The 19,020-nt window shown below is 47.0% G+C and overlaps 1 protein-coding gene across 1 annotated transcript in view; it reads right to left on the reverse strand.

Moving 5' to 3' along the window:
- Positions 1 to 1,217: 1,217 nt before the first annotated feature.
- The window catches only part of LOC130042592 (leucine-rich repeat-containing protein 37A3-like), a 44,004-nt gene continuing 26,201 nt past the window's right edge, over positions 1,218 to 19,020 (reverse strand). Inside the window, exons 6-10 of the mRNA XM_056134752.1 lie at positions 17,193 to 17,311; positions 7,207 to 8,957; positions 5,667 to 5,774; positions 3,276 to 3,319; positions 1,218 to 1,708 (exon numbers count right to left, since the gene is read on the reverse strand). Of these exons, the coding sequence (XP_055990727.1) occupies positions 1,369 to 1,708; positions 3,276 to 3,319; positions 5,667 to 5,774; positions 7,207 to 8,957; positions 17,193 to 17,311 (2,362 nt within the window). The 3' untranslated portion in view covers positions 1,218 to 1,368. The remainder of the gene's footprint in view (positions 1,709 to 3,275; positions 3,320 to 5,666; positions 5,775 to 7,206; positions 8,958 to 17,192; positions 17,312 to 19,020) is intronic.

The raw sequence follows: 19,020 nt of genomic DNA on the forward strand, positions 1-19,020 counted from the left end.
GTTTGATCCCCAGCACCACACAAATCCAGAGAGGGACAGGGAAGGTGTCTCCAGTTGGCTAGAAAGGGAAGTGAAGACACACATCATCAGAGGAGCCTCCGGAGAGCTCATCCCACTACACACAGCTGCAGGAGGAGAAAACCAGTCCTGGCACCTCAGGACTTCCTGGCATCTCTGAGGAGTCCAGTCTCAAGGAGGGGGATCTGGGAGGCACCTTAAGGAGCCTGAAGGAATGAGACTCAAAGAAGCGGCACAGAGATGATGGGTTCTCCTTGGGTCCGTATCCACAGCTGTGAAATAACCACCTCTCTGCTGTCCGGTCAAGAGAATGTGGAGGGAATGTGCACCTACCACGCATGGGACAAGTGTGTGTGCTGCTCTGATGTCACAGTTCCTTGGGTCCAGGAGTGTCCCAAATGGTCAAAATTCAGTGATCGGGCACGCGCAGAAAGAAGAAACAAATTCGATGGCTCCTGTACCCACCCTGGCAGTAGCCTCCCCAGGACTCCTTATCCACTCCCCTAACTACAAGACTCATCGCCAAGTGCTCCCGAGTGGGTGGTTGTTGGGGCTGAGCAGCAAACAGTCCTAGCTGGGGGAGCACAGGGTGACAGGCCTTAACATGTGCCAGGAAAACTCACACAGCATTCTGCGACCACAAGGTGGCACTCTCCACTTTCCCAGGCCAGCACCAGGAAGGAAGGGCTGGTTCCCGCCCCTGCAGTGGAGGGAGTGACTGAGGCACCAGCACTCACCTTCAGGGACTTGGCTGATGCCTACCAGGCAGGTGGCCAGCCCAGGGAATCCAACCCCAGTGCCAGACACACAAACCCCAGGACCATCCAGGGGAAGAGAAGGTGAGGAGAAACCCTGGCCACGCAGCAGGGGCGGCCCCTCACACTAGCTCACCACTGAATCCCCCCCAGGGGGGCGCAGTTCAGACACCCCCCTTAAGTGCCATGTCCCCCAAGCTACTGACCACCGAGCGCCCAAAGTGCCAGGCTACGCGCCCGCGTCTACATTTGGCTACTGCGGGCAGTGAGGGCACTTGGCAGGGGACCACACGGGGAGCCTCCCTTCCTCCCATCCCATCCATTCCTCGCGGACCTCATCCCCACCTCTGGGAAGGATTCTAGTCATGCATTTCCTGCCAACAGCCTTAATTGGTTACATGATCAATGAACTCTCGTGTTAATTTGAAAGCCCATCACTGCTCTTATGCATGTATGTATTTAACATACGAAAAAGAAGAATTTTACAGCAACTGCCAAGAGGCTCTTCAGACAATAAAATGTCCAGGTGGTATGAAGCAGGAGGTGTTCACTGTAGGGCCTCTAACACCACGGCTGCCTGTGATGACTTCTTTTGTTACTCATCCGTTTGATCTGAAATCTCCGGGGATGACAGGATCTCCTGGGATCTGAAGATCTGCTGCACATGAGGGGTCTGCAGAGTCTTGACGGACTGTCGTGCTGCGACGGGCTGTGAAGACCCGATGGAGTGTGGTGACTCTGCGTTCTGTGGTTCTAGGGAGCCATGTGGAGGCTCGCTGGTCTGTCGTGCCAGGGGGACAATTGGTGGTGGGGGGCGCTGTGGTGCCTGTGTCCCCTGTGCTCCCTGGGTCTTGGGAGTCTTGGCTGTCTTGGTCTCCTTGGCTGCTTTCTCCTCAGGAGTCCGTGCTGCTCTCTTCATGACTTCCCTGGGCTCCCTGGAACAAGAAGAATACAGTCAGCTCTTGAAAGGGACGTGCCCCGTCTTCATCACTTCCTGACTTCAGGAAGGTATTGGAGCTGTTGCCATGGTTTACCCTGCGTCTTTATTGAAAATCTCATCCTCGTCAGAGGAATCCTTGTCATGGAGCTTCTGTGCCATGTTTTTTTACGTGTGGCCTTGAGTGGCTGATACATGTCTCTCAGCCACAGGGGCCGTCTTCGCCAGAAAAAGCCCTTCTGGAAAAGGCAAGGGGAGCGCGTAAGCCTGCACCCCGGCCCACTCTTGTCCTGCCTAAGTGCCACCTCCCCCCAGTGGTTACCTGACTCTCGTGTTCCACTGAACTTCTATGCAGCAATAATCCAAAGAAGGTCCTTGGAGGAAAACACGGACGCACATGATTCATAACCCACCCCATTTCCCATCCTTCCTAGGATGGAGGTCTCTGGTCTTGTTTGGAAACTACCTTGGTCTGGAACCATGAGGAGTCAAACCACGAGGACCTGACACCTTGACAAAGTTTCCATGCATGCCTGTGGCAATTTTTAGAAATTTGTCGGGTCCATTCAAAGGGACCCCGTAGACTCTTGAGAGACCTTTATAGGTACCTGGCTTGGAAAACAGGCAGGATATTTATTTCTGGTTACCACCGTTGCCCCAGCAAATGCCCTGTGCAATGAACAAACTACCCACCACACCGAAAGCATTAGAGTCTGTCCAGAAGCTTTTCAACTGGTCGCCTCTGGATTTAGTCCCTCAGGCACCCTTTACCGGAAGTTGGGGCTGGGGGGATGATTCTATCGTCCTAGCTGCTTCATCCCAGATGCTGAACCAGAGTAAATGCCTGTGTGCAATTAGCCAAATCCTTTAGCTCACTAGTTTTCATGCTGCAGACAATCGCCCGTGAGCAAAGAAGCCACAGGTATCAGCATCAAAGGCAGGAACCGCACCGAGGCACGGAGATGAGTTTTGAGAGTGAAGAGAGGAGAGAGCAGTCTTGCACTTTACGGGCAGTGTTATCATGTGTACAGAGCCCGTGGGTGCTGAGTGGAGGCAAGAAACGCAGCTCCCAAGTCAATGGAGAGGTCCCAAGGGACAGGGACCATGCTCTTTCCCAATCACCAGCAGTGTGTTCCTAAGGGCAAGGTAGTTTCCATTCTCCCTCTATTCCTTTTAATAAGAGACAGAGACAGAGGTTGGGGATGTGGCTCAGTGGTAAAGTATTTGGCTTGCATGTGTGAGGCCCTGGGTTCAATTCCTGGCACCACACTGAGCACTGAGGCTGGAGTAGTCTCGAGCTAGTTAAAAGGGCCTTTTGGACATGAGGCTCCAACTCTGGCCTCTGGCTCCGTATGTCCTCCCTGAGCACAGGTGGGCTGGCATAGGTAACAGCCACCCCACAGGAGGGACTGAGCAGCCCGGACTTGCAGAGCCCTAAGACACTAACACTGAACTCAGGAGGCCCAGGTCACGGGCCAAGAAGCACACAGAAGGGCTCCAGGGTCCCCAAGAACCAGGGGGAGGACACTACAGTGCAAGTGAAAGATTGTCAGACTAATATTTACCTGGATCTTCCATCTTTACTCTGTCTTGCTCTACAAGAATAAATCTGTTTTGGAAAAAAAATATGATCATGATTATCTCGGTGACCGATCTCTCTAAAACCTTATTAATTCCATCGATTTTGCTGTATCTACCCACTGATATCACTTTTTGAGAACAGGAATTCTCTCCTGTTTAATAGTCCCTGGACTCTCCTACAGCACATGACTGAAGGGGCACGTTAGGAATACAGCTTAGTGACTGTTTCAGAGAAATTCAGCGCATTAATCCAAATTAAAAACTATGAGGTAGGAAATTAAAAGTATCTGCCAAAACCCAAACACAGAAACATACTTTTTCACAACGTTTTCTAAACAATGTCAAGAACCAGTCTGATGCCTTTCCCATCACCACTCTGCATCCCCAGTGAGGAGTCCTCATCAATGCAGCAAGCAGAGTCGAGTCTTACAGGAGACAAAACTTGGTTGCATTTGCAATGATTCTTACCCAAAAAAACCCAAAACAATAAAGATCCTATGAGATATGTTATTCCTCAGGCTACAGATATCATACGGTGGGTGGGGCATTTGCATTGACTGTGGCTGACGCAGATTCGATCCCAGGACTCCAGATGGTTCCCTGAGCCCCACCTGGAGTGATGCCTGAGAGCAGAGCCAGGAATAAGCCCTGAGCACAGATGGCTGTTGCCCCAAATAAATAACTAAATCAATATGTCAACTCTTTGAGCGACTTAGACTGAAATTTCAATACCTGAAGCATTTCCGTGCTTTTGTCCTTAAGGAGATAAAACAGAACAGTGCAATAAGGAGCACGGGCTACTTTGTAGGTGACCCCCATGTTTGAAAGCGGGATGATAGGGCTGGGGAGGTAGCTCAGTGGGAGAATGCCTGCCTTGCATGCAGGAGACATGGGGTCGGTACCCAGCACAACAAGAAGAGCAAAATTGGAGGGATGCTAATGCCGTCCTTAGAGGATTGCGAGGATTAAACCAGACAACATACAGGAAATTCCTTGTACTGTGGTTGGCATAAATCAGAGCTGTGTTTGCTGATGACGTCACAAAGGAGCGGCTTAAACATACCAAAGACTGAGAGAGGTCTTCCTCAGTCAGCACCATGGCTTCTAATTTATTCTAATTCTTTGTTGGTGGTTGTGGTGCTGCCAGGGATTGAACCCAGGGCCTCACACATGCAAGACAAGTGCAACACCACTAACCTATATCCCGAACCCCTTCCATCCCATGTTGCTGTTGTTCATTTTTTGAGGCTCTTCCTGCCAGCTGGTGCTTGCGGGGCCTACTTCTGGGGTGGTGCTCAGGGACCATGGAGCACTGTGGCTAGCATCTGGGGTTCCCACGTGCAAAGTGAATTGAAGTTTGAGTCTTTGGACTTATCTCCCTGGCCCTTAAATCACTTTTTTAATGTGCCTGCTGGGAAAAGTCAGTGGTGTGTCATTGAACAGAAGACAGATATAGGCAAGCTCCTGGAGTAACTACCGCACGCTGCCAGGCTTGAGAGTAGCCCAGCTCGGGCTCAGGCTGCAGTGCGGGTGTGTTTGGTTTGGGAGCCACCCAGTAATAGGCAGGAACAACTTGATTTGCTGTTTAGGGGTAGCTCCTGGTGGCTCTTGGGGGGGCGGGGAGGGCATGCATTGCCGAGGATGGAACCCAGGTCTCCCTCACGCAAAGCGTGAAAAGTAGCCCTCGGAGCTCTCTCCCAAGTCTTAGCTGCAGTGTTTTAACTTCATCCAGGGAGATGGTGCTTAAACCTAATGAGAGCTACTGCACTGGATCAGGTCCTAGGAGGGTGGAGATTCTACACTTTTGATCCTTCCAGTCAACAAGGAAAGTAATCAGTAGAAGAATGTCAGTGAGTGTTAAGTTAAACCACTGACATCCTTTTGATTTAAAAAGGGGGAAAAAAAGTCTATATGGTGACCAGAGAGAGAGCTGAATGGTCAGAGTGCATGCTTTGCATGCAGAAGGGCCAGGCTGGATCCCTAGTTCTGCAAGGTCCCCTGAGCACCACCAGAAGTGACACCCCCTCTCCCCTCTGCACTGAGCTGGGGGCAGGCCCTGAACAAACAGGATGTAGTCCCCAAACAGCGCACAGGAAGACTACTTTTTGTTTCATCTCTAGCCTTCTTAACTTTTCAAAATTTTCGAAAGCTTGTTATTTGGGTTCATTTCCACAGGGACCTCTTGGGAGTCAGTTCCCTTCAACAAACCCTGGGATTATCTTTGCAATATGAGAAGCAACCACACCTCATTACTCAAGACTGAAGAGGAAAATCAAGCATCAGTAGGAGGAAAAGGGGCTTTTATTTTCCATTTGAACCCCCTGAATCTATTATCATGACATTAAATCCTGGAAATCTGAATGAACTGTTCTTACCTCAATGAGACATAAAATTAAAACCAATATTATCACGACGACAGCCACATTTATCGCAACGACTGCTTTTTGATTGTGGTACACAACATATCCTGGAACTTTTATGAGCTGAAAAATAAAAATTATTTTCATGCATTACTTTTGGAGGGGCCACATTCAGTGATGATGAGGGGTTACTCTGGCTCTGCACTCGGAAATCACTCCTGGCTGACCAAAAGGGACGCTGGGCATAGAATTCGGGTTGGTGGCATGCAAAGTAAGTGCTTCACCCACTGTACTATCGCTTCAACACCCAGGAACAATTAGACAGAAAGATGGGAAGGATTCTTAAGCCCGTTCTAAAGAATGGTTATCCTTCTACTAGTCTAAAACCCCATCCTCTGAAAGGAGTGGACTATAGGTTTTTATTTTGTATGTGGTTTTATTTTGGGGTGGTTTGTTTTTCAGCCCATATCCGGGGTCCTCAGAGCTACTTCTCGCTCAGTACTCAGGGGGACTCTTTTTGAACTATCTCCTTGGCCCCAATATGTTCTTTTTTTCTTTTTTTTCAAATGTAGGAGTACTGCTATTTATTCAGTCACTGATTAGCTGATTAAATTGGGCATGAACTAGGCCCCAATATGTTCTTAAAGAGCACACCAGATCTATTATGCCATCTTGTCTGTAGCCTTTCCTTCTACAATTTATTTATCTGGTGTGTTAGGTCCTCTTCTTACCTCTCCTAGGAACAGTGCTACCTTTCTACAAACGAGCACAGGGACAATCATTCTTGTAGTCAAAGTTGTGTGGCCACAAAAAAGAGAGCGAGCCAGCAGGAGAGGGAGAGCCAAGACACCCTGGTCTTCTTGCTTGTGTTCTTTCATGGCATGGCCTGAGAGCCCGGAAGCCCCTGAGCCTGGTCACCGTGAGATTCAGTTACAAAGCTTTCCTGATCGTGATCCAGGTTCAGTCAGACAATGCTCCAACACCCATCCCTCCACCAGTGTACATTACCCACCAACAAAATCCCCGCATTCCTCCTGCCACCTCCTCCCCGCCCCCAGCCTACCTCTGCCTTTATGGCAGGAACTTTTCTTCTCTCTCTCTCTCTCTCTCTCTCTCTCTCTCTCTCTTCCTCCCTTTCTCTTCCCACCCCCCCTCTTTCCCCCTTTCTTCCCTCCCCCCCCCTCTTACTCTCTCCGCTCACTCCATGCCCCCCTTTTGGGCGTTATGGTTTGCAGTGCAGATACTGAGGTCATCATGTTTGATCCTGTACCCACTTCAGCACACATCTCCCACCCAGAGCTATCCCTTCCAACTATCATTGTTACAGTGATCCCTTCTCTATCCCAGCTGCCTTCTCTGCCAGCCCTTGAGGCAGGCTTCCAACCGTGGACCATTCATCCTGGCCATTGTTTCTAACTGTCCTTGGGTGTTAATCTCATAGTAAGTTTTAGTGATTTTTACGTCCCATAAATGAGTGCAATCATTCTATGTCTGTCCTTCTGGCTTATTTCACTCTGCATGAGACTCCGTTAAAAAAACAAAAGTCTGTCCTCACCTCACTTGCCTCCGGCTGTTTCTGATCACCCTGGCCTTCGGTATTCTCACTGATGTAGTTCTCAGCCTCCCACTGGTCCGTATCCCATTTTTCACTGGACACCTTTACGTCCTGCCGCTCACTAAGAAGCTTCATCAGGAGCCCGGTTTTGTGGACCACCTTGGCACACTCCAGTTGCACCCGGGGATCGGAGCAGTCCATTTTCAGAGTCCGAATTACTTGGGCAATGAACTTCCTCACATTACTGTTGGGGATAAGGGGCCGCAACTTCTGGATGAGCTGCATCTCAAGTTCGTCTCTGGGGTCGGGTTTCTGTGGGGGGGAGTCGATGTCGGTGGCCACCTTCTGATATTCCCACTGCATCTCGTTGGGCTGTCTGACAGCCGGCATGAGGCTGTCCTCCATCCCCTCTTCCTCCTCAGGGGCAGTGCTTTGGATACCGGCAGTTTTCTTTGGCGGCACGATGCTTCTGGCATCCCCCCCGTTTGGAGCACGCGTGCTCTCCGCGGTCTTCTTTTCCCGGCTGGAGTGCAATGAAAGGAATGGCTCCATGACAGGTTTGTTCTGGTGCCTCCAGGACAGAGACTCCCCCCTCGGCGGGGAGTTGACGAGGCGCTTCACTGCACTGAAAGGAGGCCTCCTGGCCACCACCGGCCTCTGCGGTGCTGCTTCTTTTGTCGCTGTGTTCACTCTGGCCTGGGGTATTCTGCGGCCCAGCTGAGAGTCAAGTTTACGAAACTGGTAGTTCTTCCCGGTGTGTGACACGGGGCTGGGAACCTTCATGTTCCGAACTCGAGCGCCCGCATCCTCTAAGACGCGTAGAGTTCTTTTCAGGTCTTTGGATGGGATTTCGTCCTCCGGTGGCACTTGGAAAGCAGCGGCGGCAGACGGGCTGCCCATGGAGTGCTGTTCCAGGGGCACGGAGGCCGGCGCCCTGTGCTCCTGGATGAAGGATGACTCCTCGTTGAAGGAGCTTTCCACCAATTTCCTGGGCCTCCCTGCCAAGATAAAGTCTTTCGGTCTTTCCGGGGCCAGCTGCCTGTGCCGTCTTTCTTGGGCAATGTTCCCCGCCATGGACCAAGCCTTCCCTCGCCTCTGGCTGAGGGGAGTGCCCTCTTCTTTGAAGTAACTCTTCTGCAGGCCCCCGGGATCCTTGAGCACGCTGCTCCCTTGCAGTGGTTGCGTCTCCCACTCCTGAACATTTCCTAAGTGTTTTTTCTTTGGTGGCCCGACAGTTTCCAATTTCTTTGGAAAAAAATGGCGTTTAAATTTGGGCCCGAAAAGACTGGAATGGACCTGCGTGGCAGTTTTCTCCTTCTTTCTAACTTTGTGGACTTTTTCTTGAATTTCTCTGCTTACTAGACTTTGCAGAAAATGGATTTTTTTCACCTTATTGTAGATTTCACTGTTGGATTCGGGCTGTATAGAAATCCAAGCCGTGCTGGTTTTCGAAGGAGCCAGAGGATTTCCTCCATCTTGCACATCTTTAAAAAGAAACTTAATGAAGGATAACAATGTTGGTTCTGCATCTATGTCCCCAACCTGTAACAAAGACATTATGGAATCTAGTCTAGTAAGCATATCACGCTGATGACTATTGTCTAGCTGTTCATGATGGAAAAAGGACAGGCTGTTTCTCTCGGATGAGGCCTTCTCTGGTTCAATCGTCAGCTCGGTGCTGGTACTCTTCTTTCGGGCCTGTAAAGCCTTCATGAATTCCCCGTCCATATTACTGATGTATTGTTCTTCACCTGTCAAAAAGGAAGAGCTTGCTTTTGATCATGAAAGATAACTGGGGATAATTTTGGGAGCATCTACAGACATAAGTTCCAGGTAAGTAAACTAGTAATCAGTGAACAAGTGCCGTATGGTGTGTGGGGGGGGTGGGGGGGGCACAGGAAACCCTAAATTTACACCTGTGATTGGCAAAAACAAAAGGAGAAACAAAGTGATCATCGCTATTTATTCAGAATAAATAGGGCATGGAGTTCAGTACATGTATTTAGGATTATTCAACTGGGGGGCAGAGTGACAGTAGAGCAGATAAAGGCCTCGTCTTGTAGGCAGCCAACCTGGGTCTTATCCCCAGCACCCCATACGCTCCCTCAAGCCTTACCAGTTCTGACCCCAGAACACAAAGTTAGGAGTAAACTTTGAGCACTTCTGAGGATGCTGCCAAACAAGCAAACACACAAACAATAATCATAAGATTATTCCACTGATCTCCAAGGACCAAGTACCCAGTCTTCAGGACAAATATTTGCTGCTCAGTTAGACTCTTTACAGATCAACTATGATTTTTCTTTTTTTTAATTTTTATTAGTCAAACACCATGAGGTACCGTTTTAGATTTACAAATTTTTGTGCTTGGGTTTCAGTTATACAATGATTGGGTACCCATCCCTCAACCAGTGCCCATTCTCCACCACCAATGATCCCAGTATACCTCCCAACCCCCCTCCCCTCCTCCCATCCCACCCCGCCTCTGTGGCAGGGCATTCCGTTTGGTTCTCTCTCTCTCTTTTGGGGTGCTGTGGTTTGCAAAAGAGGAACTGAGTGGCAATCATGTTCGGTCTATAGTCTACTTTCAGCATGCATCTCCCATCCTGGGAGGATCCTCCCAACACTCTTGACTTGCTGCTCCCTTCTCTATCTGGGCTGCCTTTTCCCCTAGCATATGTGGCTGGCCTCCAAGCCATGGAGCAAACCTCCTGGTACTTATCTCAACTATTCTTGGGTGACGGTCTCCCATTTTGTTACTTTATATTTCACAGACGAATGCAATCTTTCTATGTCCCTCTTTCTGACTGATTTAACTTAGCATGATATTTTCGATGTAGTACCACTTATATGTAAATTTCATCACTTCATCTTTTCTAACAACTGCATAGTACTCCATTGTGTAGATGTACCAAAGTTTCTTTAACCAGTCATCTGTTCTCGGGCACTCAGGTTTTTTCTAGATTTTGGCTACTGTGGGCTGGAGCAATAGCATAGTGGGTAGGGTGTTTGCCTTACATGCGGCCCACCAGGCTGACCTGGGTTCAATTCCTCTGCCCCTCTTGGAGAGCCTGGCAAGCTACTGAGAGTGTCTCGGCTGCACAGCAAAGCCTGGCAAGCTACCTGTGACGTATTCATATGCCAAACACAGTAACAACAAGTCTTACAAATTGAGACGTTACTGGGCCTGCTCGAGCAAACTGATGAACAATGGGAGGACAGCGTTACAGTGCTACAGTGCTTGGCTACTGTGAACAGTGCAGCAATGAACATAGAAGTGCAGATGTCATTTGGACTGTAATTTTTTGCCTCTCCGGGATATATTCCCAGGAGTGGTATTCCTGGTGAAATATTGATGTTTCTATTGATATGATCATATGGTTTTTATCTTTACTTTTGTTGATATGATGGATTATGTTGACTGACTTCCAAATGGTAAACCATCCTTGCATCCCCTAGATGAATGCCACTTGGTCGTGGTGTATGATCTTTTTGATGAGTTGTTGGATTCTATTTGTTAATATTTTGTTGAGGATTTTCACAACCATGTTCATCAGAGATATTAGCCTGGAATTTTCTTTGTTAGTGGTGTCCTTGTTTGCTTTTGGTATTGGGAAGATAAGTGCCTCATAGAAGCTGTTTGTGAGAGTTCCTGTTTTTTTCAATTTCATGGAAAAGCTTGAGGAGAACTGGCAAAAGGTCTTCTTTAAATGTTGGGAAGAATTCGCTAGTGAATCCATCTGGGCCTGCGCTTTTGTTTTTGGGAAGACTTTTGATTTCGGTTTCATTTCCTTGATATGAATGAGTCTATTCAGGCATTCCAAGTCTTCTTGGTTCAGTCTTGGGAGATTATAGGAATCCAGGAACGTATCCATTTCTCTAGGTTATCTTGTTTCATGGCATACAGACTCTCAAAGCAGTCTCTGATGATCTTTTGAATTGCATTGGTTTCTGTTGCGATGTCCCCTTTTTCATTTCTGATTTGGTTTATTAGGGCTCTCTCTCTCTCTTTCATTGTGAGTCTTGTTAGTGGCTTATCGATCTTGTTTATTTTCTCAAAGAACCAGCTCTTGATTTCACTGACCTTTCGGATTGTTTTTTGGGTTTCCATGTCTGATTTCTGCTCTAAGTTTTATTATTTCTTTCCTTCAGCGGGGCTCGAGTTCCTTTTCTTGGTTATTTTCTAAGATCTTGAGCTGTGAGGTCAGGTTATCTAAGAGGCCATTTCTTCCTTCCTTAGGAATGCTTGCAAAGCTACAAATTTTCCTCTTAACACAGCTTTAGCTGCATTCCATAGGTTCCGATAGCTTGTGTCTTCATTCACATTTGTTTCCAAGTATTTTTTTATTTCGTCCTTGACTTCCTTCCAGATCCACTCGTTGTTCAACTTTGAGTTGTTTAATTTCCAGGTGTTTGATTTGTCTCTCCGTGTCTGTGTATGCTTCGCTCCTATCTTCAGCACATCGTGGTCTGAAAAGATTGTTGATACTATTTCTATCTTCCGGATTCTATTGAGGTCGGTTTTGTGACCTTACATGTGGCCTTTCTATTTTTGGACAGTGTTCCGTGTGCACTGGAAAAGAATGTGTATTCTTTCTTTTTGGGGTGTAAAGCCCTGTATAGGTCTATTAGCCCTCTCTCTACTATTTCTTCCTTCAAAGTCAATGTCTAGCATGCTGAGTTTTGTTCTTGTTGACCTATCCAGAGATGATAAGGCGATGTTGAATTCTCTGACTACTATTGTGTTGCTAGCAATGTCCTCCTTGAAATCTGTTAGCAGTTGTTTTAACTATTTAGCTGGTCCCTCATTAAGTGTGTATGAATTTAAGAGTGTGATTTCTTCCTGTTACACATATCCCTTGATAAACAGAAAATGACCTTTGCTGTTCCTTCTAGTCTTTTTCAACCTGAAATTTATGTTGTCGTATATTAGTGTGGCTACCCCAGATTTTTTGAGGGAGGTGTCTGCTTGCAGGATTGCTTTCCATCCTTTAACTTTGAGTCTGTGTTTGCTCTGACCATTCAGATTAGTTTCTTGTAGGCAGCAGAATGTTGGGTTCAGTTTCCGAATTCATTCTGCCACTGTGTCTCTTGATTGGTGCATTTAGACCATTGATGTTGAGAGAGATTATTGTTAGAGAGTTTTGTGCCATCTTTCTGTAGGGACTTGTTGTGCTTGTAGGGTGTTTTCTTGTCTTATAGAAGCCCTCTTAGTGGTTCTTTCAAGTTTGGCTTTGTCTATGAAGTTCCTGAGCTGTTGTTTATCCATGAAATAGTGTATGGTTCCTTCCGAGTTTGAATGAGAGTTTAGCTGGATAGAGTACTCTTGGTGAGGCGTTCATTTCATTGAGTTTTTTCACTATATCCCCCCATTGCCTTTGGGGTTGGAGGGTTTCCTCTGATAGGTCTGCTGTAAATGTACGGGGTGCTCCTTTGTATGTGACTTCCTTCTTCAGCCTTGCTGCTTGCAGGATCGTGTCTTTATCCATATCATCCATCATTCTGACTCTGATGTGTCTTGGAGTCTTTTTATTAGGGTCTCTTTTACTTGGCACCCTTCGGGCTCCTTGGGTCCGGATGCCTGCATTCTCCAGCTCTGGGAACTTTTCGGCAATGATATGTTTAACTGTGGCTTTTTCATTGGGGTTGCCTCCCTGTCCTTCTGGTACTCTGATGATTCTTACTTGCTCCTCTTGGATTCATCCCCTAGGACTCTGATTCACCCCGGGGCTATTGTGAGGTCTTTTCCCATGGTTTGTTGTTGTCTGTAAACTTTCTGGTGCTCATCTTCAAGCTTACTGATTCTGTCCTCAGCTGTAGCCATTCTACTGGTGAGGGCACTCACTGAGTTTTTTATTTCATCTATCAAATCCTTTATTCATGACATTTGTTTGCAGCTTTTCTATTTCTGCTCTCATTTCTTCCGGTATTTTGTTGGCTGCCTGTTCCACTGTTTCATTCAAGTCCTCTTTTAATTTCCTGGATGTCTGTTCCACTGTTTCTTTGAGTTCATTGAACATCTTCAACATTTTGATTCTGAATTCCTTATTGGAGAGACTGTATTTGTGAGTAGCCCCTGTTGGGGGCCTCTGGACCTTTTTCTTCATCTTCCCCTCATGGCGTGGTGGGGATCTGTGCTGTTTCTTCATGTTGTGGTGGTAGTATGAAGGTGGGAACCACAGTTCACTATGAGTTTTCCCTCTTGGTTAATTTGGGGATTCTGGGTGAGCTCGGTCTAGTGGTCGCCTTTTTCCCCTTCAGGAGTTGTGGCTTCCTCTCATGTTCTCCTCTGTGGCCTCTGGTGGAGCTTCGGGGGATGTAGTCCTTTACATTGGACTTGTACACGTCTACGGGTATTGTGGTGCAACTGGGATGAGCTAGTGGATTATTGGCCTGATGTATTTGAGATTGCCGAGACATTCTCCCCCGAGTTACGTGACGGAGGTCAAGATATGAGTCCAAATTGCTAGGAAAGGGGAAAATAACTGCTGCCCTCAGAGTAGGCCATGCCCCCTATCCACGCCCCCTAGCTCAAAGGCCAGGCTCCCTGGCTCAGAGGCCACACCTACAGGACCAGGCTGACCGCTGGTTCGGCTGGGACTAGGGGAGCTAGAAACAGTAGTTGGGGGTTGGAAGGTGCTGTTTCTCTTTAACTCTTTGGTGTGCTAATCTTGTTACTGTCATAGGTTACTGTCACAGACAACGAAGAAATTCCTCCAGAAATCAGATCCTCTTCTGAATGCATCCATTCTCCACCTACCAACTAATCACGATCACAACCATCCTGTTGTTCATCGATTGCCTCGAGCAGGCCCCAGTAACGTCTCCTTCATCCTAGCCCTGAGATTTTTTTAAAGTGCCATATTAAAGGCTCTTTCAGGGTTAGGAGAATGAGCCCCATCATTGTTACTGGTATTGGGCATATTAGGTACACCACGGGGAGTTTGCCAGACTCTGCCCTGTGGGCAGGTTACATCTGGTAGCCTACCATTTTGTCCAAAGTTAGAATGAGATAATAAGGTGTATGTGGCTGCGCACTTCTGGGATCTAGGTTTTATAATCTCTGGGTCTTGGCTGCTGATGGGATTACACGGCGCCAGGGGGCCAGTTGGTGGGTGTGACCCCTGCCTACTGGAATATGGAGGATCTGGGTGGAGGATGCTCAGCCCCGATCGAGCAGGCTTGGAGATCTCAGCCCCGGGACCCGTATGCCTTTGTTCCTCTGCTGGTACCTTCATGCATGCGGAGAGCGGTCTCAGCATGGTGGTGGCTGGTTCTGGAGGTCTTTGGCTGCCAGAGCCCTGGTCGGGACGGGGAGGGAAACTCAACCCACTCCCCTCCAGGGGCCCTGGCGAGGACAGCCAGGCGCGGGGGCAGGAGACTCTGCGCTGTTCTCTTCCGGGATCTGGGTTTTATAGTCTCTGGGTCTTGGTCGCTGATGAGATTACACGGCGCCAGGGGGCCAGTTGGTGGGTGTGACCCCTGCCTACTGGAATATGGAGGATATGGGTGGAGGATGCTCAGCCCCTATCCGAGCAGACTTGGAGATCTCAGCCCCGGGACCCGCATGCCTTTGTTCCTCTGCCCGGTACCTTCATGCGTGCCAACTAATACTTTTACCAACTAATACTTTTATTTATTAGCCCTCAGTTTCATATTGTTGAATCTGGACAGATGTCTAAGTATAGGTTAATGGATTAGCCAGAGTATATGTCAATGTGCAATGTTGAGAAAATCTTTGTTTTGTTTTGTGTGGGGGCAACACTTGGTGATGCTCAGGGGTTACTCCTGGTTCACTGCTCACAAAAATCACTCCTGTTGGTGCTTGGGAAACTGTATAGTATGTCGGCAATGGAATTCAGGTCATTTGTGTGCAAGGCAAGTCCCCTACCCACTATACTATCTCCCTACCCGCTGTCCTATCTCTCTGGCCCCTGAAATAACATTGGAGATCCCAAAATTGGGGAAAACAACTCTTATTAGATGTGTATTTGCCTTCACTTACTTCCTAATACTTCCAGCTCTACCTAGGGAACCATACAAAGTTTCTGACTTCTTGAAGGTCAAGTGTAAAATTGTGCACTTGGGTTTCTTTTGGTGTGGGGGGCGGTGGGGTCAAACCCAGCAATGCTCAGGGGTTACTCCGGTCTCTGTGCTCAGGGATCACTCCTGGTAGTAATTTGGGATCATCTGAGATGCTAGGGATCCAACCCAGGTCTGCCATATGCAAGGCAAGTGCCCAATTGCTAGACTATCTTTCCAACCAAACTTTACTGAGAATTAAAAGTTCTTTTGGTGGTGGTGAAATTTAGAGGGGGAGTTAAGGGATGTGAGGAAGAAGCATGGACTTGCAGGGAGTCCCAGACTGGGAACACAAGATCTAGGCATTAGGCATATTTAACACTTTTTGTTTTTCTATTATTCACTTAAAAATGTTATTAGTATTTTTATTCTGAATTTAGATTATTTGGTTTAGTTATTCTTTGGGGCTGGAGCGATAGCACAGCAGGTAGGGCGTTTGCCTTGCACGCAGCCAACATGGCCGACCTGAGTTGGATTCCTCCGCCCCTCTCGGAGAGCCAGGCAAGCTACCAAGAGTATTTCGCCCACACAGCAAAGCCTGGCAAGCTACCCGTGACATATTCGATATGCCAAACACAGTAACAAGTTTCACAATGTTACTGGGCCCGCTCGAGCAAATTGATGAACAGCTGCAGGACAGTGATCAGTGATCAGGTATTCTTTAAATAACATTATTATTATTATTATTATTATTATTATTATTACTTTTTAAGTAACATTATTAAAGTTGAAGTAACATGATTACAAAATACGAATGCTATTGGTTTCCATGTACAAAGTGAACTTTACCTGGACCACCGCCGAAGTGCCGAGACACCACAGTTCATACATCCCCTCTAATCTGACTCTTTCCCCGCCCCCCCAACAAATCCCCAGGTTTGATGTTCATCTTATGAAAGGTGAGTCGTAAATGTTGTTATGCCCATCTCTGAGAAGAGAGTAATAGAATTGTTAAAAATTGATTTTAAAAGTAACATTATCTTTGTGTAAGAAGCAAAGTGATGTGATATGCCCAATTGCTGATAGCGAAGCAGATTCATAATATCCCGGCATGAAAACACTTTTTTTGGTGGTATGTGTGTGTGTGTTGTGTGTGTGTGCGTTGTGTGTGCGCATGTGCTCGTGCATTCGCCATACAGCAGTGCCCAAGGGATACTCCCAGCAGTTCTTCGAAAATTATTTTATGGGGGATTGAACCCACACCTCCCACATGAAAAGCATGTGTTGCAACCTATTGATCTATTTTCCTGGGCCCCTAAAAGGACACTGCGGAAGTTATCAAGTAAACTTACTATGTGGAAATATATAAGGGCACCTGAGTGCTTTGTGGATTTGAAGGGTTAAAATTCAAAGTAGGTTTGGAGGTGGGGATGCTCTAAGAATCCATCATTAGAAGGACTGAGTGGCAGCCTATGCTTAGAAGACCAGAATTTCTCAGGCTCTAAGCAAAACGTGCATAAGATAGTATGACTTGTACTTGCCTATAAAATTATAAAAACACATGCAATAAGGTAGCTACACCAGTCCTATAAAGAAAAGGGCAACTGATATTTCTTGTGTATAAAATCTGTTTGCAAACTGCATTGTGTGGCTGAGTTCTCATCTGGAGGACCAACACCTTGCCCAGAGTGTGGCACTCAGTTGTGACCATGAATGATAGCTCCCTTTCCCACTTCCATCCCTTTCTTCCATTCCTCTTAAACCTTCAGGTCATTCATATACTGCGAAGGTAATGATGTGGCTGAGATTCTGACTTTTGCCAAGGGAAATAGCTCATGGAAATATAGGGAGTTGAACTCCGAATAAAAATAATGCACTCCATAATCAGCTTCAAATGTACCATCAGTGATTAAAATAAAAATGAAACATAAATTAAAAACCTATCAGCAGGCAATCCAACTCACCGCAGGGTGTACTACTGGTAAGACATTCACTGTCACAACGTAGTTTGACTGTCTTGTAGACAACGTCAATATTATTTTTAAATTGGCAGAGGCAGCAGGTTAGATGGTTAGGTAAGATCCTATGAATGGAAACACAGAGAATTAAGTGCAGAGTCAAGAGGTTACTTTAAATAGGTAGAAGAGGCAGTCAAGGCCACTGAGCAGCTATTGAAAAAGTTCCTGAGAAACATGGATGAGGTGTTGCTCAAACTCTGAGGTGGTGGGAACCCAACTGGGAGGTGATGCATGCAAAGCGTGTACTATTGCTCCAGCCCTCAGAAAACTGAGTTTTGTTTTTTGGTCATATCTGGTGGTGCTCAGGGGTTGCTCTGGGCTCTTGGCTCAGGGATCATTCCTAGCAGGCTCGGGAAACCATAGGCAGTGCGAGAGGCTGAATGTGGGTTAGCCACATGCAAATCAAATACCTAACTCACTATCCTATCTCTCCAGCTCCCAGATAACAATAAAAAAACATCAGTTACAACCTGGGTGTTATTTCTCTATGGAGTGATCAGTCGGGGGCGCAGAGATAAGCAACATTCATGGAATGAGGTAGCGTGGAGGGCCAAGAGTTCTCTCAGACAAATGGCATTAATCAAACCCAGCAACCTTCTTTTATTGTAATACAGTACACTAGGGGATGCATCACCAAATCCATGTGGACAAAAGGCTATTGATCTTGCTCTGTCGATGATTAACCTCCCATCCCCATATTTCAATCATCTACATTTCCGTCTAGACAGGATGTCCCCTCTAACTTTGCCTAAACAAAGCATAGCATAATCAATCAGTGTCAAGAAGGAGCTGCATCATGACACGCTGACACCTGCCCAGTTCAATCAGAGTTCCAAGCTGCTTCCAGCATGACACTGAAAGCAAGGCAGTGTCTGTAGGAACTTCCTCATGACTCTGGTCGGGCTCCAACATCTCCCCCTTTTTGTTTTGCAGCCAGCTTAGCCTTCATGACGACATGTACAGCGTGTTGTTGTTGGGCTATTCTGTTTTGTTTTCTGAATTTTTGGCAGGCTATGTAAAAAAGAAACAACAGAACAATAAGTACAAACATACTAATAAACCCATCACAAGGGCTAGAATATACTTCTTAGGATTTAGTTGAGTGATCCCATCCAACAATCCACCCCCAATGGTATCAGGTCCCCAGACTTGCAAGTGGGCCTGAAATACAGAGTGAATGTTAGTTTGCAACTCTATGATTTTGTCGGTCATATTTTTTATGGTTTAACAAATGCTTTTTAACCTTTTCCCATGGAGATTTAGACTCATAATAAGGTACAGGAGTTATACAAATGCAGTATTCCAATCACATTTTAGAGTGCGTTGTCTTCTTAAACTCGGTAGCTGGTCACCGAGTAGGGTAACAGTTCGTGTAACATCGGACGATTCCTCTTGTAATCCTGCATCAACTTGTCACTGGGTTGTCCACAGTCTCTGAAAGTCCTGATGCCCTTTCTTTCTTTCTTTCTTTCTTTCTTTCTTTCTTTCTTTCTTTCTTTATTCTTCTTTTTGCTTTTCGGGTCACACCTGGAGATGCACAGGGGTTACTCCTGGCTCTGCACTCAGAAATTACTCCTGGCAGTGCCCAGGGGAATATATGGGATGCTGGGAATCAAACCAGGGTCAGCCACATGCAAGGCAAATGCCCTACCTGCTGTGCTATCGCTCCAGGCCCCTCGTGCCGTTTCTTAACGAACTCAGCAGTCTGAGATCCTTGCCTCAATGCAATACAAGCCGTTGATGCTGTAGCAGTGATGGCAACGAGTCCCATGAT

Source organism: Sorex fumeus, unplaced genomic scaffold (genome assembly GCF_029834395.1).
Source record: "Sorex fumeus unplaced genomic scaffold, SorFum_2.1 ptg000105l, whole genome shotgun sequence".
Classification (NCBI taxonomy): domain Eukaryota; kingdom Metazoa; phylum Chordata; class Mammalia; order Eulipotyphla; family Soricidae; genus Sorex; species Sorex fumeus.